Source organism: Sorex fumeus, unplaced genomic scaffold, assembly GCF_029834395.1.
Source record: "Sorex fumeus unplaced genomic scaffold, SorFum_2.1 ptg000019l, whole genome shotgun sequence".
Lineage (NCBI taxonomy): Eukaryota > Metazoa > Chordata > Mammalia > Eulipotyphla > Soricidae > Sorex > Sorex fumeus.
The window spans coordinates 14,025-41,383 of record NW_026606076.1 but is presented as its reverse complement, the minus strand read 5'-3'; the positions used below and the strand labels follow the sequence as shown (position 1 = coordinate 41,383).

Below are 27,359 nucleotides of genomic sequence, written 5' to 3'. Positions count from 1 at the left end.
GGGGGTTAGGGAGCCCCCCCCCCCGACCCCTTCTCTTCACAGTACAGATTCCAAGCACTGGGGGGCTTCACCGTGAACTTGGGGGGCAGGTGGGGGGTGCAGGAGGTGCCCTGAAGCCAGAAGTCTGCAGGAGGGCCCCAATAAATCACTTCCGGCTCTCTCCCACCTTTCAATCCGTGCTCCCCACCCTGGCTCCTCCAAGGGTGCCCGTGGCCCTCGCCCCCCCACCCCACCCCACCCCGTCCCCAGCCCCGGGCGCTCCCCCTAGCGGCCCTGGCAGGTCTTGCAGCACATCTGGCGGAAGTAGGCTCGGCTGCAGAACTGGAATTTGAGCACCAGGGGGCAGTAGGCGACCTTGTTCACATCCTTGCATTCTGCAAGCGGGGAGGAGGGATGGGGAGGAGGGAGGGGCGGGATTAGCGGGTTAGGTAGGAGCAGTGCCTCCCCTCCCCCGTAGTCCTCCCTGGGCTGAGTTCTGTTTCTGCCCCCTTCCAAGGGGGCACACACGTGACGTGCCTCGCAAGTCTGAGGTCCTGGGGGTCTTTTTTTTTTTTTTTTTTGCTTTTTGGGTCACACCTGGCAATGCACAGTGAGGGTTCCTCCTGGCTCTGCACTCAGGAATCACTCCTGGCGGTGCTCAGGGGACCCTATGGGATGCTGGGAATCGAACCCGGGTCGGCCGAGTGCAAGGCAAACGCCCTACCCGCTGTGCTATCACTCCAGCCCCCACAGCGTTTTCTTTCTTCCTTTTATTTTTTTTGTTTTTTGCTTTTTTGGGTCACACCCGGCAATGCACAGGGCGGGGGTTACTCCTGGCTCATGCACTCAGGAATCACCCCTGGCAGTGCTCAAGGGACCATATGGGATGCTGGGAATCGAACCCGGGTTGGCCGCGTGTAAGGCAAACGCCCTGCCCGCTGTGCTATGGTTCCAGCCCCCGGCGTTTTCTTTCTTTTTTGCTGATTTATATTTTGTTTGGGGGGCCACACCCTTGCAGTACTCAGGGCTGAGTCCTGGCTCAGGACTCTGTACTCCTGGCAGGGGGCTCCGGGGACCCCAAAGGGATACCAGGGCTTGAACCCAGGTGGGTCTCCTGCAAGGCAAGCACCCTCCCCTCTGCACCCTAAAACACATTCCTGCCATGGGAGAAGCATCCGAGCCCACGGGACGACCCACCACGCCTACCTTCGGGGCTGTCACCAGGGGGCACGCTGCTGTCACACTTGGCCTCGCACTGCTGCGTGGCCGGTGGCCGCAGGGCCTCGGGGCACTCATTCGAGGGCTGGCCCGTGTGGCTGGTGCAGGTCACGGTGCGTTGCTGCTGCCCCAGGCCGCATGGTCCAGAGCACTGCGCATGGGGGGGGGGGAGGGAGCCGCTGCTGATTCCGGCCCCACCCACCCCCACCAGCACCTGCATTCTCCCGGGCATCGCCTGCCTACCTCGCTCCACTCACTTGCCACCCATTTGGCGGGGGGACAGCGGCGTAAGTTGCAGCGCAGCGTGGTGGGGGGCTTGGCCGCGGGTGGACAGTGTGCTGGGGGGAGGGTGGCAAGGTGGTCGGCGCTCTTGCACAGAACGACACGGTGGCGCAGACCCGGCCCGCAGCTGGGGGTGCACTGCATTTGGAGAGAGGCGTTTCAGGGTCCAGCCTGGAAGAGCACACAGGGGCGGGAAACGGAGGCAGGAGGGTGGTCTGCAAGGCAGGGGCCGGGCAGGGGGCGGCTGACCTCCGACCACTCCAGGGCGGCCCACTCCGGGGGGCACACAGGACCCTGACAGGCCTCCAGCACCGGGGGGCGAGGCTGCGGGCAGGCGCTGTCGTCCAGCGTCTTCTCCTCCGAGGCGGACACACGGCGTTGGCACACGACGGAGCGGCTGCGCACGCCCGCATCACAGCTGCGGCTGCAGCGGGACCAGTTTCCCACGACCCACCTGGGGGAGGAAGGGGGTGAGGGTGGCTGAGAGGGTCTCGGGGGCACTGGCATGCCCGCCTCCAGGGAAAAGCCAGCTCGGGAGGGATAGTTGCTCTTGCAAATGGACTTGGGGGTGCAGGGGCTGCCCCCACCCTCCGATCGATTGCTTTGCTTTGGGGGGACCCTCTGCAGGACGACCCTGAAGCCCGGGTCGGCCACGTGGGAGTCAAGCGCCCTACCCGCTGCCCCTTCAACTGATGGGCAGCGTTATCCAAGGTCATTATTTGTTTGGGGGGCCACACCCAGCTCAGCTGTGTTCAGGGAGCACACCCGGCGGACTCAGAGCACCAGGATGTGGTGCCAGGGTTCGAGGCCGGGCTGGCCACTTGCAAGGCAAGCTGCCTTGCCTGCTGTGCTATCATTCCAACCCCTGATTTTGTTATTGTCACTATTTTTGGAGAGGCTGAAAATGAGACATCGGCAGGGCTCCCATTCTGGGTCACACCCAGCGATGCTCGGGGGTTATTCCTGGGGTCTGCACTCAGGAATTACTCCTGGCGGTGCTCGGGGGGACCCTATGGGATGCTGGGACATGAACCCTGGTCGGCGGCCGTGTGCAAGGCAAAAACGCCCTCCCCGCTGTGCTATTGCTCCAGCCCCTCGTCTGGTGTTAGGGATGGAATGAATGGGGGTGCCGTCTAGTGGCAGTGGAGAGCTGACCCAGCGGTAGCAAACAGCTGGAGCAGGGAGAAGGTGGAAAGTTTCTGGAACGCTGAGGTTGGTTGTGTCTGGGGGCTGGAGATGGAGATGGAGATGGTGTCCTACGATTTTTTTTTCACGTTTTGAGTCACACACAGCGATGCTCTGGGGTTATTCCTGGCTCTGCACTCGGGAATCACTCCTGGTGGTGCTCAGGGAACTATATGGGATGCTGGGGATCAAACCCGGGTCGGCCGCGTGCAAGGCAAACGCCCTCCCCACTGCGCTATCGCTCCAGACCCCTGGCTCACATTTTTTTTTTGCTTTTTTGGGTCACACCCGGCAATGCACTGGGGTTCCTCCTGGCTCTGCACTCAGGAGTTACTCCTGGCGGTGCTCAGGGGACCCTACAGGATGCCGGGAATCGAACCCGGGTTGGCCGTGTGCAAGGCAAACGCCCTCCCCGCTGCGCTATTGCTCCAGACCCCTGGCTCACATCGTTTTGTTTTTTGTTTTTTGGCATTTTGGGTCACACCTGGCGATGCACAGGGGTTCCTCCTGGCTCATGCACTTAGGAATCACTCCTGGTGGTGCTCAGGGGACCCTATGGGATGCTGGGAATCGAACCCGGGTTGGCCGCGTGCAAGGCAAATGCCCACCCCGCTGCGCTATTGCTCCAGCCCCCTTGGCTCACATCTTTAAGGTCAAGCACTCTACAGCTCGAGCTGGAACCCCACATTCCTGTTCCTGCAGAGGGGAGCCTGAGGCAAACCCAGATTCCACTCAGAGCCCCAGCGCTGCTGTGAGCCCTGTTGGCCCCGCCCACACCCACGGCAAAGCCCCGCCCCTTGATTGGCCACGCCCCTGCAGTTGTCCCGCCCCCTTGATTGGCCACGCCCCTGCAGTTGTCCCGCCCCCTTGATTGGCCACGCCCCTGCAGTTGTCCTGCCCCCTTGATTGGCCACGCCCCTGCAGTTGTCCCGCCCCCTTGATTGGCCACGTCCCCGCAGTTGTCCCGCCCCCTTGATTGGCCACGCCCCAGCAGTTGTCCCGCCTCTTGATTGGCCACGCCCCTGCAGTTGTCCCGCCCCCTTGATTGGCCACGCCCCTGCAGTTGTCCCGCCCCTTGATTGGCCACGCCCCTGCAGTTGTCCCGCCCCCTTGATTGGCCACGCCCCAGTAGTTGTCCCGTCCCTTGATTGGCCACGCCCCTGCAGTTGTCCCGCCCCCTTGATTGGCCACGCCCCTGCAGTTGTCCCGCCCCCTTGATTGGCCACGCCCCAGCAGTTGTCCCGCCCCTTGATTGGCCATGCCCCTGCAGCTGTCCCGCCCCCTTGATTGGCCACGCCCCTGCAGTTGTCCCGCCCCCTTGATTGGCCACGTCCCCGCAGTTGTCCCGCCCCCCCAGCTTATCCCGCCCACGCCCTGCTGTCACTCACTCGGGCGGGCAGGGCTCCGTGTTGCAGGCGCGCTCCCTCTTGGGCAACTTGCTGTGCCCGCTGCAGTGGTGGGGGGCCACCGCCGACCTGTCCAGCTGGTTGCGACACTCCACCGCCTGCACCTGGCTGCCTGGGGGCGGCGAGGGGCCCCGCTCAGTCCCCCTCCCCACCCGTCAAACCCGCCCTCTCCCCTCCCCGGGGACCCCCCCCCCACGCGCAGACTCACCGCCCGCACACTGGGCCGAGCACTTGGTCCAGGGCGCGTAGTGCCAGGAGTAGGGGGGCAGCGAGTCGCGGGAGACGGGGGCGTTGAAACGGTAGCGCAGCGGAGGAAGCTCGGTCTGGGCCAGCACCTGGACAGGGGTGTGTGTGTGTGTGTGTGTGTGTGTGTGTGTGTGTGTGTGTGTGTGTGGTCAGGGTCAGGGGGCGCATCTAGGTGGATTTCCAGCCCCCCCCCCCCCCACAACGCCCTGGGAGGATGCTGGCCTTGCCCCCTTGTTACCATGACGATCAGAGAAGCGTTAATGGGTCCCAGAGCTTCCAGATTCTGCGCCTGATCTGGTCCCTGTCTCAGTTGGAAGGTGGTCCCGGCCAGGGGCAGGCGGTGGGGTTGGGGGGTCCCCGGCAGCCCCTCGAGCAGCAGGGATTCCTGGTCTCCCTTCAGGGCTGGAGGGCAGCATGAGGTTGGGGTACAGGGGTTGAAGGCCAGCCCCGGGGGTGGGGGCGGTCTGCCCTCCTACCTCGCCCCCCAACTCCCCACTCACCCAGGTGGCTGACGGAGAGATTCAGGTCCTGGATGAAGATGTGCACGGAGCCTTTGGGGATCCACACGACCTCCTCGTAGCCTGCAGAGAGGAGCTCAGGGGGTCCCCATCCGGCCCATCCACCCACCTGGCCACCATGCACCCTGGGTTTTAGCTGACTCTGATTCTACTGAGCCCCTACAGGAAACACCCCCCCCCAAAACACACCCACACGCGCACACTGCACCCCTAGCTCCAGCCCTGCAAAGCATCATCTTCCTTTTACAGATGACAGAATGCATGCATCTGCTTTGGCCAGCAAGGACGGGCTCAAGTCCCCTAACTCTTTTTTTTTTGTTTTGCTTTTTTGGGTCACACCTTGCAATGTACAGGGGTTATTCCTGGCTCATACACTCAGGAATTACTCCTGGCGGTGCTCAGGGGACCATATGGGATGCTGGGAATTGAACCCGGGTCGGCTGCGTGCAAGGCAAAAGCACTCTCTCTCCGCTGTGCTATTGCTCCAGCCCCCAAGTCCCCTGACTCTTACCCCAAAGTGACCTTCTTCCCTGCGCCCAGAGAGAAGGGGGCACACGGTGGCTGCTCCCTCCGTCTTGGGCGATTTCCCCCTGCCCCTTGCCTAATTTAGTTGCCCCTGGTCAAGTTGCCTCTACTCCTTTTGATTAGTTTGTTTTTGGGTCATGCCCGGTGGTGCTCAGGGCTGACTCCTGACTGCACTCCGGGATCACTCCTGGCCGCCTCGGGGACCCTGTGGGATGCTGGAGATTGAGCTGGGGTCTGCAGTGCACAAGGCAAGGCCCTCCCTGCTGGACTGTGGCATCAGCCTTTCCTCCACTTTCTCGCCTAACACACCCATCCCCATTCCCACATCCAGAGGAGGGGAACCCCTCAGGGGTGGGGATCAGGCCTGAAGACCCCCAATCTCTGTCTTCTTTCTGCTCACCTCAGAAACGTCCTAATATCATATTCCCATCCCTCCAGCAACCAAACCAGCAATTTTTTTTTTTAATTTGTTTTTTGGGCCACACCTGGCGATGCTCAGGGCCAACTCATGGCTCTATACTCAGGTCACTCGTGACGGTGCTCTGGGGACCCTTTGGGATGCTGGGGGCTGCATAAGGGTCAGCGGTGTGCAAGGCCAGAGCCCCACTGCTGTACTATCTCTCCGGCCCCCAAAGCAGTATCTTTCCTGCATTCCCCGCCAAGTCCTCTTTTTTTTTTCTTTTGGTTTTTGGGTCACACCCGGCAATGCACAGAGGTTACTCCTGGCTCTCCACTCAAGAATCACTCCTGGCGGTGCTCAGGGGACCATATGGGATGCTGGGAATCGAACCCGGGTCGACCGCGTGCAAGGCAAACGCCCTACCCGCTGTGCTATCGCTCCAGCCCCTCTAATTTTATTTTTAATTTTATTTATTTATTTATTTATTTATTTTGCTTTTTGGGTCACACCCAGTGATGCTCAGGGGTTACTCCTGACTCATGCACTCAGGAATTACTCCTGGCGGTGCTCAGGGGGACCATATGGGATGCTGGGAATCGAACCCGGGTCAGCCGCGTGCAAGGGAAACGCCCTACCCGCTGTGCTATCACTCCAGCCCCCAAGTCCTAATTTTGTGCGGGAGCCCCATGGTACTTCAGCACCCCCCAGGCACCTTCCCCCAATTCCTCGCTCACTCTCTCCTCACACCCATTATCCCCTTGCCAACGCTTTGGAACACATCTCAACTACCTGTTCACTGTCTCCTCCAGACTCGGGGCTCAGGGAGTGGACCACATGTCACACCCCATCTAGGTGGCTGGGAGCTGGATCCGGGGGACCCTTTCCCACCACCCTTGGGAGTAATTCCAGCTTCTACTCTCATGACATTTTCTATGTCCCACCCACCCCAGAGACCTGGGGGTCTCTCTCCTTCATTTTAAGACTGGGTTCCCAGCGGGTAGGGCGTTTGCCTTGCACGTCGCCGACCCAGGTTCAATCCCCGGCATCCCATATGGTCCCCCGAGCACCAACGGGAGTAATTCCTGAGTGCAGAGCCAGGAGTAAGCTCTGAGCATCACCGGGAGTGACCCAAAAAAGCAAAAAAAAAACAGAACAAAGACTGGGTTCCAGGGGCTATGTTCACCCCACTTTCCTTCTTGAGTGAGGGTGGGAGGTTTGGGCCACACCTGGCAGTGCTCAGAGCTGACTCCTGGCTCTGTGCTCAGGGATCACTCCTGGTGAGGCACGAAGGAACATATGTGGGAGCCAGGGATCGAGCCTGGGTCAGCTGCGTGCAAGGCAAGTGTCCTAACTGCTGTACTATCTCTCCGGCCCTCAGCCCACTTTCTGAATGTGCTCCCTGACCCCCCAATAAGCTTTTTCTTGGTGAGCCGAGAGCCCCCCCCAAAAAAGGGCCCTTGGAATGGATGAGATTCCAGCACCCACCACTTGGACCTGTTCATTGTCCACAAAGCCCAAGGCAGTGGGGTCAGAGCCATAGCACAGCGGGTAGGGCGTTTGCCTTGCACGCGGCCGACCCAGGTTCAAGCCCCGGCGTCCCACATGGTCCCCTGAGCACCGCCAGGAGTAATTCCTGAGTGCAGAGCCAGGAGGAACCCCTGAGCATTGCTGGGTGTGACCCAAAAAGCAGAAAAAAAAAAGCCCAAGGCAGTTCCTGACCCTGGTCCAGGGGAGACCTGCAGGATTTTTGGAGGGTTCACTGAGCACCCCTTCCCGATAAGCCCCTGGGCCTGAGAAGCTGTCATCTGGGTCACTGCCGTGGGGTGGCCCTGTCCCCAGCTCCCTGGCGCTCCTGAGGGGTGGGAGAGGAAAGTGGGGTGTGTGAGTGTGTGGGTGGGGGGGTGTCTCACCGCTGCTGGGCAAGGCGGCGTGGAAAACCCCCTCGATGGTCTCGCAAGCGCTGCCGTCACCCCCGCATACCCGACACCGGTCCTCCCGCAGGTCGGAGCCGAGCACTCGGTCACAGCCCACGTGCTGGGGGAGGGGGTCGCGCGGGAGAGTCAGGGCATTGCCCCTCCCGCCCCGGGCATCCCCCATCCCCCCGCCACCACCGCCAGGATGCCCGCCCACCTTGCACTCGCCGTTGACGCAAATGTCCACGGTGTCGGGGCGACAGGCAGTGCCGTCCACCACGGCGGCTGCCCGCTCCGTGTAGAAGTTGAAGCCTTCAGCCAGGCAGGTGAGCGAGCAAGCCTTCACGCCGCCTGCAGGGGGCGCTGCGCTCAGCATCGTCATCCCATCACTCACCTGCCACCTGCCCTCATCCCATCACTCACCTGCCACCTGCCCTCATCCCATCACTCACCTGCCACCTGCCCTCCTCCCATCACTCACCTGCCACCTGCCCTCATCCCATCACTCACCTGCCACCTGCCCTCCTCCCATCACTCACCTGCCACCTGCCCTCCTCCCATCACTCACCTGCCACCTGCCCTCCTCCCATCACTCACCTGCCACCTGCCCTCATCCCATCACTCACCTGCCACCTGCCCTCCTCCCATCACTCACCTGCCACCTGCCCTCCTCCCATCACTCACCTGCCACCTGCCCTCCTCCCATCACTCACCTGCCACCTGCCCTCCTCCCATCACTCACCTGCCACCTGCCCTCCTCCCATCACTCACCTGCCACCTGCCCTCCTCCCATCACTCACCTGCCACCTGCCCTCCTCCCATCACTCACCTGCCACCTGCCCTCCTCCCATCACTCACCTGCCACCTGCCCTCCTCCCATCACTCACCTGCCACCTGCCCTCCTCCCATCACTCACCTGCCACCTGCCCTCCTCCCATCACTCACCTGCCACCTGCCCTCCTCCCATCACTCACCTGCCACCTGCCCTCCTCCCATCACTCACCTGCCACCTGCCCTCCTCCCATCACTCACCTGCCACCTGCCCTCCTCCCATCACTCACCTGCCACCTGCCCTCCTCCCATCACTCACCTGCCACCTGCCCTCCTCCCATCACTCACCTGCCACCTGCCCTCATCCCATCACTCACCTGCCACCTGCCCTCATCCCATCACTCACCTGCCACCTGCCCTCATCCCATCACTCACCTCCCCGGTAGGTCTTCCACGTGTAGAATTTCCCCCGGAAGGGGATGCTGTCAAACTCCGAGCACTGCATCTCCCGGAAGTCCTGGGAGCCTGGGGGGCAGTCCTGGGGGAGCAGGGGACCAGATGAGGGAGGATGGATTTGGGGGTCTGGGGGTGGGAGGCAGCTGGGAAGGGCCAGGAAAGACTGGGCGGCGGTGGTCTGGCCTCACCCCAGCTGCTCCCTAAGAGAGGACCAAGGTCCCACACTGGCAGGAGGGAGACTGGGCAAGCCATTTCTGGCTCAAAAAGTCCTCCCTATCGGGGCTGGAGCGACAGCACAGCGGGGAGGGCATTTGCCTTGCACACGGCCGGCCCGGGTTCGATTCCCAGCATCCTATAGGGTCCCCTGAGCACCGCCAGGAGTAACTCCTGAGTGCATGAGCCAGGAGGAACCCCTGTGCATCGCCGGGTGTGACCCAAAAAGCAAAAAAAGAAAAAAAAAGTCCTCCCTATTCTCCCAGGATGGGAGATGCATGCAGAAAGTAGACAATAGACCAAACATGATTGCCACTCAATGCCTCTTTTGCAAACCACAAACCACAGCACCCAAAAGGAGAGAGAGAACAAAAGGGAATGCCCTGCCACAGAGGCGGGGTGGGATGGGGGGTTGGGGGGTGGGAGGGATACTGGGAACATTAAAAAAAAAGTACTCCCTCCACTTCATCGCGAACATGCTACTTTCTTCAGCAAACCAAAACGGGAAAAAATACCCCCCCCAAGACCCCTCAACTTAGGGCCAGAACCATAGTACAGAGGGTAAGGCTGACCCGGGTTTGGGTTCTAGCATCCCATATGGTCACGTGATCTCTGCCTGAAGTAAGCCCCCAGCACCCACCACTGGGTGTGGTCCCCAAACCAACAAAATCTCAGCTATAGGGGCTGGAGCAATAGCACAGTGGGTAGGGTGTTTGCTTTGCACGCGGCCGACCCGGGTTCAATTCCCAGCATCCCATATGGTCCCCCGAGCACCGCCAGGAGTGATTCCTGAGTGCAAAGCCAGGAGTAACCCCCGAGCATCGCCGGGTGTGACCCAAAAAGCAAAAAAAAAAAAAAAAATCTCAACTATAAATAACTTTGTAAACCAGGGGGCCTTGATGAAATCAATTATTTTTGTTTTGTTTTGGGGGTCACATCTGGCGCTGCTCAGGGCTCTTGTACTGATTCCTGGCTCTTGTACTCTGGGATCACTCCTGGTAGGGGTCATATGCAGTTCTGGAGATTGAAACCGAGTCAGCCGAGTGCAAGGCAGGTGCCCTTCCTGCTGTACTCCCTCTCTGGCCCTTTTATTTATTTTTAATATTTTGCCACATTTACTTTTAATTGAATCACAGTGATATACACAGTTACAAAGTTGTTCATGATTGAATTTCAGTCGTATAATATTCCAACACTTGTCACTTCATCAGTGTACTTTTTTTTTTTTTTTTGCTTTTTAGGTCACACCTGGCGATGCACAGGGGTTATTCCTGGCTCTGCACTCAGGAGTTACTCCTGGCAGTGCTCAGGGGACCTATATGGGATGCTGGGAATCGAACTCATCAGTGTACTTTTCCCCCCAACAATCACTTGATCACTTGACGTCCCGTTATTGATCAATTTGCTCAAGCAGGCGCCAGTAACGTCTCCATTCGTCCCTGTCGCGTGCTAGTGTAGCCCAATGGTGTCTGCTCATTCTAGGAACATGAAGAGCCTCAAACCGATGGGTCAGGGTCTTGAACAATGGTCCCCCCAACAATGGTCCCAGTTTTCTAGTTTCCCTCCCATCCACCCACCCTGTCCCACCGTCTCTATTTTTCCTCTCTCTCTCTCTCTCTCTCTCTCTCTCTCTCTCTCTCTCTCTCTCAATTTCTCAAATTTAGGGCTATAGAGAGAGCACAGCAGACACCTGGGGCGCTCAAGGCCAACCGAGGTTCGATCCCTGGCTCCCCAAGGTGACCCCGAGCCCCAGCAGGAGTGATCCCTGAACAGGAGTTAGCTCCGAGCACTGCCAGGTGTGGCTCCCATCTTTTTCTTTTTAAAGGAGGGACGTGGACTCTGGGATGTGGCTGAAAGAAAAAAATGGAGCAGAATTCTGGCTGGAGCCTCCCCCCCGAAATAAGAAATATGTGGACAGAGGAGATGGAAGAGGCAGCTGGCTAGACTGGGGCGAGTGTGGGCGAGGCACGAGTTTCACGTGGGGGTTGAAAAGAAATTCGGGGGGTTCTCTAAGCTGTAAATGGAGGGGGGCTCTGTAGGTGGGGAGGGGTGCTTGGGATTGATCAGCGACTTTAAGGTGTTAGCCTCGTCTCGCCGAAAGCACCACAAGTGGGGCTGGAGTGATAGCACAACGGGTAGGGCGTTTGCCTTGCATGCAGCCAACCCGGGTTCGATTCCCAGCATCCCATAGGGTCCCCTGAGCACCGTCAGGAGTAACTCCTGAGCGCAGAGCCAGTAGTAACCCCTGAGCATCGCCGGGTGTGACCCAAAAAGAAGAAAAAAAAGTACCAGAAGAAGGGGCTGGAGAGATAGCACAGCGGGTAGGGCGTTTGCCTTGCACGCGGCCGACCCGGGTTCGATTCCCAGCATCCCATAGGGTCCCCTGAGCACCGCCAGGAGTAACTCCTGAGTGCAGAGCCAGGAGTAACCCCTGAGCATCGCTGGGTGTGACCCAAAAAGCAAAAAAAAAAGTACCAGAAGGAACCAGATTCTGGGGAGTAGCAAAGGGGACCCCATCACCTGACCCCCCCAAAATATGGGGGCGTCTAGGGGAACCCCCACTCGGATCCTGGGGGTCGGGGGTACTCACGTCAGTGTTACAGGAACGGTGTCTCCGCCTCTCACCCAGACAGTACCTGCCCCCGATGGTTGGCCTGGAAACGGGGACGGGAGACCTGAGAGATGGCAGGGGGCTGGGGCCCTCACCCACCTACTTGCAGGAAGTCCCCAGAGCCCACCTGGGGCTGTCGCAGTGCCGGCTGGATGAGGACACTCCGCCGCCACACGTCCGGCTACAGTCACCCCACGGGGACCATGGACCCCAGGCTCCATCCACACCCTCCGGCCGCGACCCAAAGGGGACACAAACCCTTTTGTAGCACCACTGCGGGTGGGGGGGTGGGGTGAAAGGGGATCTTCAGACTCTGCACGCCCCTTCGTACCCTCCACCCACCCGACCCCCAGGACTCAACCCCCTCCCCCAGTAAAATACAGCGGATGCCTTTGATCAGGAAAGGGGCGTGGCCCTGGGCAGCCCTTGGCATGATGGAAATGATACTGATCAGCGTGGGGGCGTGGCCAGGGACAACTGGGGGTGTGGCCTGAGAGCTGGGGGCGTGGCCAGGGACAACTGGGGGTGTGGCCTGAGAGCTGGGGGCGTGGCCAGGGACAACTGGGGGTGTGGCCTGAGAGCTGGGGGCGTGGCCAGGGACAACTGGGGGTGTGGCCTGAGAGCTGGGGGCGTGGCCAGGGACAACTGGGGGTGTGGCCTGAGAGCTGGGGCGTGGCCAGGGACAACTGGGGGTGTGGCCTGAGAGCTGGGGGCGTGGCCACGGGGTGTGGGCGGGGCCCCGCCTTGGGTTCACACTCACCCCCTTGTCTATGGTGCGGGTCTGGCAGATGGTGCCCTCCGCGGCCGGGATGCTGTTGGTGATGCAGCGGTTGCTCTTGCTCAGACACCACAGCTCGCTGCAAACCTCCTGCGGGCCAAGGTGCCTGCTCAGGCTCTCGTCCCCCGCCTTTTCTTTCTCCCTTGGGCAGCCCGCCCAGCTCACGAGGACCCCGGCCACTGCGCACTGCAGGCCAGCCAGGGGCGCCCTCGGTGGTCTGTCCCGTGTTGCATCATCTCCACTCGGGCGCGTCATAACCACCCCGTCCCCCCTGATTTTACTGTGTGTGAGGGGGACTAGACCCTTAGCTGGCTTTGTAGAGATGGCACAGACGGGCAGCCTGGGTTTTAAGGTCGTCTGGAGGACGGGCAAGGGGGTCAGAGGGCTGGAGGGCACCTCCTTAATTCCCAGAGCCAGGAAGAGCCTGCCAGCACTGTCACTCAATCAAAAAAAAAAAACGAACGAGAATTCTAACCCAGGGACCAAGTGGGTAGGGTGCCTGCCTTGCATGCAGTTTACCTAGGGTTCAATCCCTGGCACTGCATATGCCCCCCCCTAAGCCTGCCAGGAGTGATCTCTGAGAGCAGAGCCAGTTTAGTAAACCCGGAGCACCACTGGGTGTCACCCAAAACAAAAAAGGGGCTGGAGCGATAGTACAGCGGGTAGGGCATTTTTGCCTTGCATGTGGCCGACCCGGGTTCGATCCCCAGCATCCCATGTGGTCCCCTGGCACTGCCAGAAATAATTCCCAGGGACTGGAACAATAGTACAGTGGGTCGGGCGTTTGCCTTGCATGCAGCCAACCCGGGTTCGATTCCCACATCCCACATGGTCCCCTGAGCACTGCCAGGAGTAATTCCTGAGTGCAGAGCCAGGAGTAACCCCGAACATGACTGAGGGTGACCCAAAAGGAAAAAAAGAAAGAAAGCTTTCATTGCTGGAAGGTTATGAAGGGACAAAGTTGCGGTGTGCTTGTGTGGGAGATGGTTCTCCGTGCCCCAAGGAAAAACCAGTCTCCCTCTCCCGACCTGCACCCCGCTTGGACCAGCCCACGCCCTGGCACTGCGTGTAGGTACCGCCAGATACTGGGTTTCACCCAGGGGACCAGCCACTCTGCTCCTTTGGGTTCCGATGAGTGAATGTCACCGGCTTCTGGTCTAACATCTCAGACACCCCTTCCCACCCAATCTTCTTTGTGTCTTCCCTCTGAGGTAGCACAGGGTTAAAGGCACTGGCCTTGTATGTGGCCTATCCCGGACCACCACACTGGGGACCCTGGAGCACTGCCAGGATTCCCCAACCCCCCCCCCCCCAAATGTGAGAGATTTACTTTTTTTTTTCTTTTTGGGTCACACCTGGCAATGCACAGGGGTTAGGGTTACTCCTGGCTCTGCACTCAGGAATTACTCCTGGCAGTGCTCAGGGGACCATATGGGTTTCGGGAATTGAACCCGGGTTGGCTGCGTGCAAGGCAAACGCCCTACCCACTGTACTAGTCTTCCAGTCCCTGGGATTTGCTTCTTTAGGTGTCCCAGGCTTTTCCTGTTCCGTTAGGGGCTCTGGGGATGGAGGTTCAAGCCAAGGTCAGCTTCAGAGCTTTGGTCACTCAAGGACTGAGGGCTGAGAATCTCATGATCCGGCCTGTGGGGCTCAGGGACTAGCCTCTGTCCAGTTTCTGGCCAAGTGGGGAAGATGGTTCAATCCCAGGCAAGTGGCTTGTGGCAGTATCTGGATGTTTTGTTAAAAACTGCCTGGGGGGGAGGGGCGGCTGGAGAGATAGCACAGCGGGTAGGGCGTTTGCCTTGCACGCGGCCGACCTGGGTTCGATTCCCAGCATCCCATAGGGTCCCCTGAGCACCGCCAGGAGTAACTCCTGAGTGCAGATTCAGGAGTAACCCCTGTGCATCGCCAGGTGTGACCCAAAAAGAAAAAAAAACTGCCTAGGGTGGAGGAGTGAGCTGGGGGAGTGAGACGGGGTGAGGGGGGAGGCGGTGGCGGGCATCCCTGTCTGGCCTGAATGAGACTCTGGGTTGTATCCCAGGCATTGCATGTACCCCCCCCCCCCCCGCCCCACTGCCCTCAGCTCTCTGGGTATGGATCCCCAATACCAACAAATAGCCCTCCCCTCCCAATAAAATAGAGGCTGGAAGTTAGTCCAGTAGGCTTTGCATGCAGGAACTGAGCTTCCACTTGTGGTACAGCAAAGTCCCCCAAACCGTCAGTGGTAACTCTTGAACTCCTAGTTAGCAAGCTGGCTGTGACCCCCCGCCCCCAACAAAAAAAAAAAAAAAAGGAAAAAACAGCCCTTCTCCCAAATCTGGCTTCCGCTGTGGGATCCTGAGGCCAGCGTCCTCTTCCAGCCCAGCCTCCAAGTCTGGAGCTCAGAGCCCTGAGTTTGATTCCCAGCTCCAGAGGTCCCTGAGCACCTCCGGGTGTGGTCCTGGGTCCCCACCACCGCTGGGCTTGAGCATCATCAGGAATGGCCCCTAGGAGCCCCCCCCCCATCAAGGGTCTGGAAAACCTGGAGCCCCCTTCTTGCTTGCTCGTGATGGATCTCTGCATCCCACGTACCCTGGTCCCAGCTCCCCGGGACGGCTCAGCCCGTTTCCTGGCTCTCCCCATCCCCGCCCCGCCCGTCCCCGCTGCGGCCCCACCGCGGTGGGTCTCGGCCCTCCCCTCCCAGGAAGGAAAGCAGGAAGGCTCTCTCTACCCCGAATTTACACTGACGCGATTTGACGCCATGCTGGAAGCGGCACTGCTCGTCCGCGTCGTAGGCCTGGCCGGGCGCCACCGTCGGGTACACGAAGTCCTGCCTGGGGGGCCGGTTGTTGAGGCAGAGCCCCAGGCCCGAGCTGCAGGGAGAGGGCGCCGATGTCAGGCCCAGGGGGCTGAAAGCTCTGGGGCTGCTGGATGGGTGAGTGACAGCGCCCCGTTCGCCACGCCCTCCCATCATGCCCCGCCCCCTCTGTCCCTCAGCCCCGCCCCTAATGCACCCACTCCACTCCCAGCCCCGCCCATCCATCATGCCACGCCCCTCTGCCCCTTAGCCCCGCTCCTACTCCACCCACTCCACTCCCGGCCCCGCCCTTCCACTATACCACGCCCCCTTAGCCCCGCCCCCACTCCACCCACTCCACTCCCAGCCCCGTCCATCCGTCATGCCACGCCCCCTCTGCCCCTTAGCCCCGCCCCTACCCACCCACTCCACTCCCAGCCCCGCCCATCCGTCATGCCACGCCCCTCTGCCCCTTAGCCCCGCCCCTACCCCACCCACTCCACTCCCAGCCCGCCCATCCGTTATGCCACACCCCCTCTGCCCCTTAGCCCCGCCCCTACTCCACCCACTCTACTCCCAGCCCCGCCCATCCGTCATGCCACGCCCCTCTGCCCCTTAGCCCCTACCCCACTCCACTCCCAGCCCCGCCCATCCGTCACGCCCCGCCCCTCTGCCCCTTAGCCCCGCCCCTACCCCACTCCACTCCCAGCCCCGCCCATCCGTTATGCCACGCCCCCTCTGCCCCTTAGTCCCGCCCCTACACCAACCACTCCACTCTCAGCCCTGCTTATCCATCATGCCACGCCCCCTCAGCCCCGCCCCTACACCACCCACTCCACAGCCCACCCGCCATCCTATACCCCGCCCCTTCATCATACCACGCCCCCTCTGCCCCTTAGTCCCGCCCATCCATTATGCCACGCCCCCTCTGCCCCTTAGTCCCGCCCTACACCACCCACTCCACGCCCCACCCATCATCCTATACCCCGCCCCTCCATCATACCACGCCCCCTTAACCCCGCCCCTACTCCACCCACTCCACTCCCAGCCCCGCCCATCCATTATGGCATCCCCTCTCTTCCCCTTAGCCCTGCCCCTACACCACCCAGTCCACTCCCAGCTCCGCCTATCCATTATGCCACGCCCCCTCTTCCCCTTAGCCCCGCCCCTACACCACCCACTCCACTCCCAGCCCCGCCCATCCATTATGCCACGCCTCCTCTGCCCCTTAGTTCCGCCCCTACCACACCCACTTCCAGCCCCGCCCATCCATCATGCCACACCCCTATGCCCCTGAGCCCCGCCCCTACTCCACCCACTCCACTCCCAGCCCCGCCCATCCATTATGGCATCCCCTCTCTTCCCCTTAGCCCTGCCCCTACTCCACCCACTCCACTCCCAGCTCCGCCCATCCATCAAGCCACGCCCCTCAGCCCCGCCCCTACTCCACCCACTCCACTCCCAGCCCCGCCTATCCATTATGCCACGCCCCCTCTGTCCCTTAACCCCGCCCCTACTCCACCCACTCCACTCCCAGCTCCGCCCATCTATCAAGCCACGCCCCTCAGCCCCACCCCTGCACCGCCCACTCCACTCCCAGCCCCGCCCACCACCCATACCCCGCCCCCTCGTGCATGCCCCGCCCCCCCATCCTCACTCCAGGAAGCTGGTGATATAGTCTCGGCTGCAGGAGGACCACACGAAGGGGTTGGTCTTCATGGTGATGTGGGCAGCCATGAGCTTCGCGGGGTCCTGTCCCCGGGCCCCACAGCTGTTGCCCACACCGTCGTGGTTCATGCCAAACCTGGGCAGAGCGGCCCGGGGAATGCGGTTCAGTGGGAGGGCGTCTCGTCCCACCCATGCACCGCCCTGACTTCCATCCCGGCTCCACACGTCCCTTTTCTCCCCCACGGTGTGAAGGGTGTGGCTCTGAGCACCCCTGGGAGTCCGCTGCCCAGCACCAAAGAGAGAGCGAGCAGGCTGGAGAGATAGTAATGTGGGTGGGGCATTTGCCTTGCACGCCATCGATCTGACACAGCGTTTGGTCCCAAAGCGCCGCCCCCAGGAATAATACCCGAGCACGGCTGGGTGCGACCCAAAACCAAAAGTAACAAAACAAAAAAAGGGGAACCCGAAGGGGAGGCAGGGATTTGATTCGAAGGCCCGAAGTCATGGGGCTGGAGCGATAGCACAGCGGGGAGGGCGTTTGCCTGGCACGCGGCCGACCCGGGTTCGATTCCCAGCATCCCATATGGTCCCCCGAGCATCGCCAGGAGTGATTCCTGAGTGCATGAGCCAGGAGGAACCCCTGTGCATCGCCGGGTGTGGCCCAAAAAGCAAAAAACCAAAACAAAAAAAACCCCAAAGTTAACCTTGGTTTAGTCGCGTTATTGGGCCCGAGCGCCGCTAGCCCCGCCCCATCAAGCCCCGCCCCATCAAGCCCCGCCCCTCAGGCCCCGCCCCTCCAGGCCCCGCCCCCGCCTCACGTGTGGCCAATCTCGTGCGCGATGGTGAAGGCCGTGGCCAGGCCTATGTCCTCATTGATGCTGCAACTTCTCTCTCGCTCACACATCCCCCCGACGGGGGCCAGGCCTGGGAAATGTGGGTGCCAGGTGGGGGTCTCAGTGAAGCGCTGGGGGGGGCTCTCTTTCCTCCCGTCCGCCACCCGCACCTCTCCCCACCCCGTCCCACAGCTCGGGGGTCACCCAGTGAGGGGCATCAGTACCTAGGGTGCCGCAGGGTTTGTTCTTGTAGATGCAGATGTCGTAGCTGCAGGAAGAAGGCAGTAAGGGGGCTGGGGTCAGCCCGCTGCGCCCCGGAAGCTGTCAGCCAGGCTTGCAGATGACCGACTGAATGACCCACCGATGCAAGGAATGCTTGTGGGTCTCTGCGCCTAAAGGCGCCAGCACTGCCCCTCCCCCATATTCTCAGCAGCTGTAACCCCCTGCCTTCCCAGCCGTTCTATCTCTCCCAGCAAAAGTGACCCCTGCTTTGGGGGGCCAGGCTGCACCCGGCGATGCCCAGGGCTTACTCCTGGCTCTGCACTCGGCAATCACTCTTGGCAGTGCTCCGGGGACTCTGGATGTCGAGGATCGAACCCGGGTCAGCTCCATGCAAGTGCCTTTTACCCGCCATCCTAGCATTCAGCCCTGTGCCCCACCCCACCCCCCATGACCCCCGCGGGTTCCCCTCACCGCGTGATGAGCACCGCAGTGTCGTGGTTGGCTACGCCGTTCTCGGGGATGGCATTGCCGTGGCCACCGCGGTTCACGATGGATTTCTGCCACTTACAGAAACTGTCCAGGGACTTTCCGGCATGGTGGGTGATCTCCAGGGTGGGCTGAGGATGGAGCGAGGGGTGGCGAGGCGGAAGAGAGTCAGGTGCCCGGTGGGGGGCATCCATCCCGGGGAGGGCGGCAGGGGGAGCCCGCTCAGGTAGGGGGGTGGGGACCTCGCACCTGGTCCTCGGTCAGCAGGATGAGGCGCGTCACCTGGATATTGATGATGTTTCCCAGACTCGAGTCCTGGAACAGTCTGGCAACCTGACCTCCAAGAAACAAGAGAGACCGAGTCTTAAGAGGCGCCCAGGACCTGCTCCGAGACAGCACAGTGGGGAAGGCGTTTGCCTTGCACATGGGGGTTCGATCTCTAGCACCCCATAGGGTCCCCTGAGCACCACCAGGAGTAGTAATTCCCAAGCTACAGAGCCAGGAGGAACCCCTGAGCATCACCAGGTGTGACCCCAAAAGCTGAAACTAGAGGTACCCAGAGCAGAACAGGAAAACCTGTCACAATGGCAGCACAAGGAACCATGAGAGAAGCGCTGTGCTCTGGTTCCATTGGCCCACCGTGGTCCCCTGACGCACAGGGCAGTGAGGATTGGTGGTGTGGGGCCAGAGATAGGACAGGGTTTAAGGTGAGTGCCTGGCATGCAGCGGATCCCGGTTCTATCCCAGGCACTGAAAGGGTCCCCGGAGTACCACCAGGGATCGCTGCTGAGCACAGAGCCAGGAAGCGCCCCTGGGCACTCCACTCTCCCACCCCAGAAACAAACATAGTACAGCTGGTAGGGTGCCATGCCTTGCATGCAGGCGAACTGGGTTTGATCCCTGGCACCCTATTTGGTTCCCTGAACCCTGCCAGGAGTAATTCCTGAGTGCAGAGCCAGGAGTAAGCCCTGAACATTGCTGGGTGTGACCCCAAACCAAACCAAACCAAACCAAAAAACCCACAAACCCCAGGTAAGCCTACTTGCCAACTGCCTGGCACTGACCCTCCCCGCGGGGGACCACTCTATTCTGCATGGCCTCACGCACCTCAGCGGGTCTGTTCGCCAGGGAGCACCACTCACCCCTTTCTCACCTTCTGGCTGCCCTGCGGGTCTAGAGGTAGGGGACCAGCCAGGGGAAGGAGCACATCTGGCCTCAGCCCGCTGCCTGATGGTCCCCGTGTGATTATCACTGAGATGTGTGGGACCACAGGAGGGACAGGAAGTTGGGAGAGAGGTGACAAAGGAGGATGTGGTGGAGGGGTGAGTAGTTACCAATGAAACACTTGCAGAGATCGCGGAGCCTGGGGCGCCTTCCCCAGGCCTCACTGCACCCCGAAACCCGGGTAAGTTTTAGGGAACGTGGAATAAGGCAGGGCTAGGAACGGAAGCAGTGGTAGAGAGAATCGTTTTGTTTGCTTGTTTTGGGGGTCACACTCAGTGCTCGGGGATCACTCCTGGCAGGGCTTGGGGACCTTTATGCCGTGCCAGGGATCGAACCCGTGTCGATTGATCACACTCAAGGCAAGCACCCCTGGTCTGTCTCTCCAGCTCAAGGACCGGGTTTCAGGTCTACGACATTACACCACCCACACATCACAGTGCTTTGCAGATGGGTAAACGGAGGTAGAGAGCTCGTGCATTCATTTGCTCCCAGGCAGGCTACTACCCACGAGGCAGAGGTTTGGGAAGCCAGAGAGAGCGAGTTTAATACAGTGACTTGGGGCTGGAGCGATAGCACAGCGGGTAGGGCGTTTGCCTTGCACGCGGCCAACCCGGGTTTGATTCCCAGCATACCATAGGGTCTCCTGAGCACTGCCAGGAGTAACTCCTGAGTGCAAAGCCAGGAGTAAGCCCTGTGCATCGCTGGCTGTGACCCAAAAAGAAAAAATATATTTATTTTAGGGGCTGAAGTGATAGCACAGCGGGTAGGGCGTTTGCCTTGCACGCGGCCAACCCGGGTTCGATTCCCAGCATCCCATGTGGTCCCCTGAGCACCGCCAGGAGTAACTCTTGAATGCAGAGCCAGGAGTAACCCACAGGTTTGACCCCAAAAAGAAAAAAAAATACAGTGACTACAGGCTTCGCGGGCAGAAGGACCAAGTTTATCCCCAAAATACCGTAACATCTGACACCAAAACTCTCCCTTAAGTGGAGGGGAAAAAAAAAACAAAAAAAAAAACCGTGGCACTGATTTCTACCCATCTGGGCATGGGTTCCAGCCAGCACTTCCAGCCAGTGGCCTAATTGCATCTTCTCATTGTTGGGGTGCAGAGGAGTGAGGTGGGGGTGACGCCCCTTGTCGGGATCTCTGGAGGCTGGGCTCCAGGATCCCGGGGTTCCACGCCCGGGGAGGAGGGGAGCACTTACAATGTTCATGATAGCCAGCACGTACTGCTCCACGTCGCGGCGCCCGTGGTAAGCCAGCATCATCTTGTCGGCCACCACCAAGGTCTCCACGTAGCGCTCCCGGTTGACGGAGCGTTTCAGACCCGGCTGGCCCCGCTCCGTCTCGTTGCCACCCGCGGGCCGGGCAGGCGGCGGCTTCAGGGTGCGCAGCCACCACGGCCGCCCCTTCCACGGTTTCTCATCTAGAACAGAGCGTGTCTCTGTTAGCGTTCACCGTCAGCCCTGACCCCTCTGCCCGGCGGTTCGGGTTTCTGGAGCCACGGACCGCTGCGTCTCTGCAGCGGTGGGTGCCAGGGCTTTGGAGAGGTGGGTGCCCGGTCTGCGTGCAGGTGGGTGCCTGCGGCTCTGCAGGAGGTGGGTGCCCGGGCTCTGGAGAGGTGGGTGCCTGGGCTGCGTGCAGGTGGATGCCTGCGGCTCTGGAGAGGTGGGTGCCTGGGCTGCGTGCAGGTGGATGCCTGCGGCTCTGCAGGAGGTGGGTGCCCGGGCTCTGGAGAGGTGGGTGCCTGGGCTGCGTGCAGGTGGATGCATGCGACTCTGCAGAGATGGGTGCCCGGGCTCTGGAGAGGTGGGTGCCTGGGCTGCGTGCAGGTGGATGCCTGCGGCTCTGCAGGAAGTGGGTGCCCGGGCTCTGGAGAGGTGGGTGCCTGGGCTGCGTGCAGGTGGATGCATGCGGCTCTGCAGGAAGTGGGTGCCCGGGCTCTGGAGAGGTGGGTGCCTGGGCTGCGTGCAGGTGGATGCATGCGGCTCTGCAGAGATGGGTGCCCGGGCTCTGGAGAGGTGGGTGCCTGGGCTGCGTGCAGGTGGATGCCTGCGGCTCTGCAGAGATGGGTGCCCGGGCTCTGGAGAGGTGGCTGCCCGGGCTGCGTGCAGGTGGGTGCCTGCAGCTCTGCAGGAGGTGGGTGCCCGGGCTGCGTGCACAGCGCCCCCCTGGCGGCGGCCACAGCGAAAAGCTTCTTGATTGACTGATCAGGCCACTGTCTATGCCAGCGCCTTTTTTTTTTTTCAGGGGCTGGGGGGAGCGGATTGTTCTGTTTGGGGGCCACACCTGGCCATGCTCAGGGCTTACTCCTGGCTCTGGGCTCAGGAATCACTCCTGGTGGTGCTCAGGGCACCCTAGGGGATGCCGAGGATCAAACCCAGTTGGCGGTGTGCAAGGCAAACGCTCTACCCGCTGTACTATCGCTCTGGTCCCAGCCCCACAATTCTAACTTCCTGGCCCACCTTTTTTTTTTTTCTTTTTGGGTCACACCCGGCGATGCACAGGGGTTATTCCTGGCTCATGCACTCAGGAATTACTCCTGGCGGTGCTCAGGGGACCCTATGGGATGCTGGGAATCGAACCCCAGGTCGGCTGCGTGCAAGGCAAACATCCTACGCGCTGTGCTATCACTCCAGCCCCCTGGCCCACCTTTTGGCACCTCATTTTCCAGCCAGACTGGCTGCTCATTCAACGTTGCGTTTTTGTTGTTGTTTTGGTGTGGGGCCACACCTGCAGAGCTCAGGGGTCACTCCTAGCTGTGCTCTCGGGACCCTATGGGATGCCGGGATCGAATCCTGGGCAGCCATATGCAAGGCAAAAGCCCTCCCTGCTGTCCTATGGCTTCGTCCCCATCATCCGACCTTCCAGTTGGTGGGCGGCTCTTCCACTGTCCATCAAGGATCACAGGCAAGTGTCCGTGATGACCATGTTCTAGGCAAACTCCCCTGAAGTTGGGGCCAGAGCAATAGTACAGCAGTTAGGGTGTTTGCCGTGCTCACAAGCCGGGCTCAATCCCCGGCATCCCATAGGGACCAATCAGCAACGCCAGGAATCATTCCTGAGTGCAGAGCCAGGAGGAACTCCTAAGCATGCCGGGTGTGACCCAAGAAGCCAAAAAGGAAAAAAGAAAAACTACCCCAAAGTCAGTGTGGTTGGAGAGTTGCAGCCATCGACTCCGGCAGCGGTGGGAGCTGCTTCCTTTTTCTGTATCCCCCAGTAGTCTCATTATGGTTCCCACACCCACCCCCCCCCCCTTGCAGCAGGTGGCGGCGGCCCTCGACAGGGAAATACACCCGCAAACCTCAACTTCAAGGTCAAGATGCCTCGGGGCTGGAGAGATAGCACAGCGGGTAGGGCATTTGCCTTGCACGCGGCCGACCTGGGTTCGATTACCAGCATCCCATAGGGTCCCCTGAGCACCGCCAGGAGTAATTCCTGAGTGCAGAGCCAGGAGGAACCCCTGTGCATCGCCAGGTGTGACCCAAAAAGCCAAAAATAAATAAATAAATAAAATAAATAAATTCTTGGGGCTGGAGAGACAGCACAGCAGGTAGGGCGTTTGCCTTGCACGCGGCCGACCCGGGTTCGATTCCCAGCATCCCATAGGGTCCCCTGAGCACCGCCAGGAGTAATTCCTGAGTGCAGAGCCAGGAGGAACCCCTGTGCATCACCAGGTGTGACCCAAAAAGCAAAAAAAAAGGAAAAAGAAAAAAAAAGAATCCAAAGTCAAGATGACTCCCCTCTTCCCTCCCCCCTCCCCAGACCTACCTCTGACACCACAGGCTGTGTCCAGGTGAGGGTGCCGTAGGGAGGACCGCTTGTACACCACATGGGGGCCGCTCTCCTCTGGACCACGGACCCCTTTGCCCTCCCCATGCAGGGGCTCGATCAAATATTCTTCCTGGTCGGCCACAATTAGGCCATGCTGTGGGGGACAGAACCGAATCTTGGATTAGGGGTTTTCCCAGGAACCTCTGTTCCCCCCCGCCCCCCTCCAGCTATATGATTTCCTTCCTTCCTTCTGTCTTCCTGATGTTAGGTCACGCTACTTTATTTATTTGGCTTTATTCATTTACTTGGCTTCTGGGTCACACTTGGCTGACTCCTGGCTCTGTGCTCAGGGTTCACTTCTGGCAGGGGTTGGGGAAACCCTACACAGTATTAGGGTTTGAACCTGGGTCACCTGCGTGCAAAGCAACTTCCTGTACTATCATTCCAGCCCTCTTTTCTGATATTTGGGGGGGGGGAATCACAAGTTGTGGTGCTGGGGATCACTCCAGACAGTGCTCAAGGGACATGAGAAGCCATGGACTGAAGCAAAGTTGGGCACCTTTACCCCTGCCCTCTCTCTCCACTCTTTTTTTTTTTTTGCTTTTTTGGGTCACACCCGGCAATGCACAGGGGTTCCTCCTGGCTCTGCACTCAGGAATCTCTCCTTGCGGTGCTCGGGGAACCATATGGGAAGCTGGGACTCGAACCTGGGTCGGCTGCGTGCAAGGCAAATGCCCTACCCGCTGTGCTATCACTCTATTTTTTTTTAAATTGTTGGGTCACACCTGGCGATGCACAAGGGTTACTCCTGGCTCTCAGGAATTACTCGTGGCGGTGCTCGGGGGACCATATGGGATGCTGGGAATCAAACCCGGGTTGGCCGCGTGCAAGGCAAATGCTCTCCCCGCTGTGCTATCGCTCCAGCCCCCTCTCTCTCTCCAGTCTTTTCCTTTCTTCTTGTTTTGAGCCATACCCAGCGATGCTCAGGGATTACTCCTGGTTCTGCACTTAGGACTCACTCCCGGCAGTGTTCATGGGACTCTTGGGGGTGCTGGGGATTGAACCCAGGTTGGTCACCCTCAGGCAAGTGCCCTCCCCACTGTACTAGCTCTCCACTTCCTAATTTCTAATTCCTTGAAATGCTCAATGCACATTATTTTACAGCTGGATCTAAGGCTACACATTTTCCTCTCGTGCCTGCTTTGCCTGCATCCTAACACGTCCTGATCAGCTCAAAGTGCTTTTACAGATTTCCTTGGGGAGGGCAAAAGCATCTGCCCTTTGGGGAGTTGAGGATTCATGCAAAGCAAGCATCTGATCCCATGTAGTATCTCTCCATCACTTTTTTTTTAAAAAATATGGAACGCTTCCCGAATTTGCGTGTCATCCTTGTGCAGGGGCCACGCTAATCTTCTCTGTACCGTTCCAATTTTAGTATATGTGCTGCCGAAGCGAGCACTCTCCATCACTTCTGGTTTTTGTTTCTGGGCCTCACCTGGCAGTGCTCTGGGCTTACTTCTGGCTCTGTGCTCAGGGATCACTCCTGGAGGGGGTCAGGGGATCCTATGTGGTACCAGGGTCTGAACCCAGGTTAGCCTCATTCAAGGCAAGAACCCTCCCCACTGTACTATTGCTCCAACCTGGCAAGACATATTTTTCCTTTTTTTTCTTTTTGGGTCACACCCGGCGATGCTCAGGGGTTCCTCCTGGCTCTGCACTCAGGAGTTACTCCTGGCGCAGTGCTCAGGGGACCGTATGGGATGCTGGAAATAGAACTCAGGTCGGCCGCATGCAAGGCAAACGCCCTACGCGCTGTGCTATCTCTCCAGCCCCAAAACATATTTTTCTTATCCCCAGACCTGGGGTCAACCTGCTCTCCCACCCCCACCCTGTTGCCCAGGCCGGCCCACCCCCAGCTCACCAGGCCCCCGCAGGTGCTGACGGCCACCTGGGAGCTGCCCGCGTGGCCCTGCAGGTGGCCGGAGTACAGACAGTGGGGCGTGGCGGCCCGCTGCCAGGCCAGGCCCTTGCGCGTCCAGTACTCCACGGAGATGTGGCCGGCCAGCAGGCCGGGGCTGCGCGTCAGGTTCAGCACGAAGTGGGTGCTGGGGGCTGCCACCTTGTAGAAGAGGTGGGACTCGGAGGAGGCCCCCGCGCCCCGCCGCTGTCTCCGCGGAGCGGGGGGTGAGAAGGCCAGCAGCGCCCCGTTGTGGTCCACTCGCGTGGGGAAGGCGATCTCATAACTCTCTAGGCTGGACAGGAATTCATCTGTGCGCAAGAAACAGGCGGCAAGGCGGCTGCTGGGCGTGGCCTCCTGCTCCCAGGCCCCGCCTCCCGGGCCCTGGGTCCCACCCCCACGCCCGGCCACGCCCAGCCCCAGGCTCCATCTCCTGGCTGTGGGCCCCGCCCCCAGCCTGGAGTCGGAGGTGCTGGGCCCCGCCCCCAGCCTAGGGGGTGAGATGCTGGCCCCCAGCCTGGAGTCTGAGGCACTGGGCCCTGCCTCCAGCCTAGGGGTGAGACTCTGGCCCCGCCCCCAGTCTAGGGGGTCAGACTCTGGCCCCGCCCCTTCCCAGGCCCCGCCCCCAGTCTAGGGGGTGAGACTCTGGCCCCGCCCCTTCCCAGGCCCCGCCCCCAGCCCGGAGTCCGAGGCACTGGGCCCTGCCTCCAGCCTAGGGGTGAAACGCTGGCCCCGCCCCTTCCCAGTCTAGGGGGTGAGACTCTGGCCCCGCCCCCAGCCCAGAGTCCGAGGCACTGGGCCCTGCCTTCAGCTTAGGGGGTGAGACGCTGGTCCCGCCCCTTCCCAGGCCCCAGCCTTGGGCACTACGCTCCGCCCCTTCTCAGGCCCCGCCCCCAGCCTAGGGGGTGAGATGCTGGCCCCGCCCCTTCCCAGGCCCCGCCCCCAATCTAGGGGGTGAGACTCTGGCCCCGCCCCCATCCTGGAGTTGGAGGCACTGGGCCCCGCCCCTAGCCTGGAGTCTGAGGTGCTGGGTCCCACCCCCAGCCTAGGGTGTGAGATGCTGGCCCCCAGCCTGGAGTCTGAGGCACTGGGCCCTGCCTCCAGCCTGGGGGTGAGACGCTGGCCCCGCCCCTTCCCAGGCCCCGCCCCCAATCTAGGGGGTGAGACTCTGGCCCCGCCCCTTCCCAGGCCCCGCCCCCAGCCTGTAGTCTGAGGCACTGGGCCCTGCCTCCAGCCTAGGGGGGGTGAGACGCTGGCCCCGCCCCTAATCCAGGGGGGGTTAGACTCTGGCCCCGCCCCTTCCCAGGCCCCGCCCCCAGCCCGGAGTCTGAGGCACTGGGCCCTGCCTCCAGCCTAGGGGGGGGGTGAGACGCTGGCCCCGCCCCTTCCCAGGCCCCGCCCCCAATCTAGGGGGTGAGACTCTTGCCCCGCCCCTTCCCAGGGCCCGCCCCACCCTGGAGTCTAAGGTGCTGGCCCCGCCTCTTCTCAGGCCCCGCCCCCAATCTAGGGGGTGAGAATCTGGCCCCGCCCCCAGCCTGGAGTGAGAGGCACTGGGCCCTGCCTCCAGCCTAGGGGGTGAGACGCTGGCCCCGCCCCTTCCCAGGCCCCGCCCCCAATCCAGGGGGTGAGACGCTGGCCCCGCCCCTTCCCGGGCCCCGCCCCGCGCACTGAGCCCCGCCCCCCCCAGCCCCAGTCCCGAGCTACCTTGAGACCTGAAGGCCTGTGTGACCTTGAGAGTGAGCCCCAGCCCCAGGGCGAGGGCCCAGCGGAGGATCTGGAAGGCGGGAGCCATAGAGGTCACGTGTCCACATGTCTCTCCCAGCCCCGGCTGCCAGCAGCCCCGCACAGTTGCCGCCTCCCCTGTTCACAGCCTGGGCAGCATCACGGGGCTCCTGGGAAGGCGAAGCCGGGTCAGAAG

General features: G+C 60.9%; 1 protein-coding gene and 1 non-coding gene across 3 annotated transcripts; both read right to left on the bottom strand.

Annotated features, from left to right (window-relative positions):
* Nucleotides 1–234: 234 nt before the first annotated feature.
* On the bottom strand, nucleotides 235–27,359 carry ADAMTS10 (ADAM metallopeptidase with thrombospondin type 1 motif 10). Of its 2 annotated transcripts, none has more exons than XM_056112894.1 (24): nucleotides 27,146–27,357; nucleotides 25,406–25,752; nucleotides 23,482–23,638; nucleotides 20,916–21,136; nucleotides 18,736–18,819; nucleotides 18,472–18,617; nucleotides 18,003–18,046; nucleotides 17,764–17,869; nucleotides 16,935–17,081; nucleotides 15,212–15,353; nucleotides 12,484–12,591; nucleotides 11,851–11,996; nucleotides 11,703–11,766; nucleotides 8,879–8,981; nucleotides 7,890–8,023; nucleotides 7,670–7,793; nucleotides 4,817–4,897; nucleotides 4,555–4,718; nucleotides 4,279–4,405; nucleotides 4,053–4,182; nucleotides 1,729–1,933; nucleotides 1,441–1,617; nucleotides 1,186–1,348; nucleotides 235–374 (listed from the first exon to the last, which is right to left on the bottom strand). In XM_056112894.1, the coding sequence occupies exons 1-24, from the start codon at nucleotides 27,231–27,233 to the stop codon at nucleotides 265–267; spliced, it is 3,318 nt and encodes a 1,105-aa protein (XP_055968869.1). In that variant the 5' UTR covers nucleotides 27,234–27,357; the 3' UTR covers nucleotides 235–264. The 2 variants fall into 2 exon arrangements, 1 of the variants encoding a protein (XP_055968869.1); XR_008792266.1 differs by having other exon boundaries at nucleotides 250–374; nucleotides 4,053–4,178; nucleotides 27,146–27,359.
* Nucleotides 24,837–24,943, bottom strand: LOC130022552 (U6 spliceosomal RNA). Its single transcript, XR_008792281.1, has one exon. It is a non-coding gene; the product is annotated as a U6 spliceosomal RNA (small nuclear RNA).

Excerpts from the sequence above, each read along its gene's own strand:
- ADAMTS10 (XM_056112894.1), bottom strand. The coding sequence starts at position 27,233 with ATGGCTCCCGCCTTCCAGATCCTCCGCTGGGCCCTCGCCCTGGGGCTG. Across the intron at positions 18,820-20,915 it reads TGCTGGCTATCATGAACATT|GTTGCCAGACTGTTCCAGGA; the intron begins GTAAGTGCTCCC and ends CTTGGAGGTCAG. Across the intron at positions 11,997-12,483 it reads CCCGCACCATAGACAAGGGG|TGGTGCTACAAAAGGGTTTG; the intron begins GTGAGTGTGAAC and ends CCCCACCCGCAG.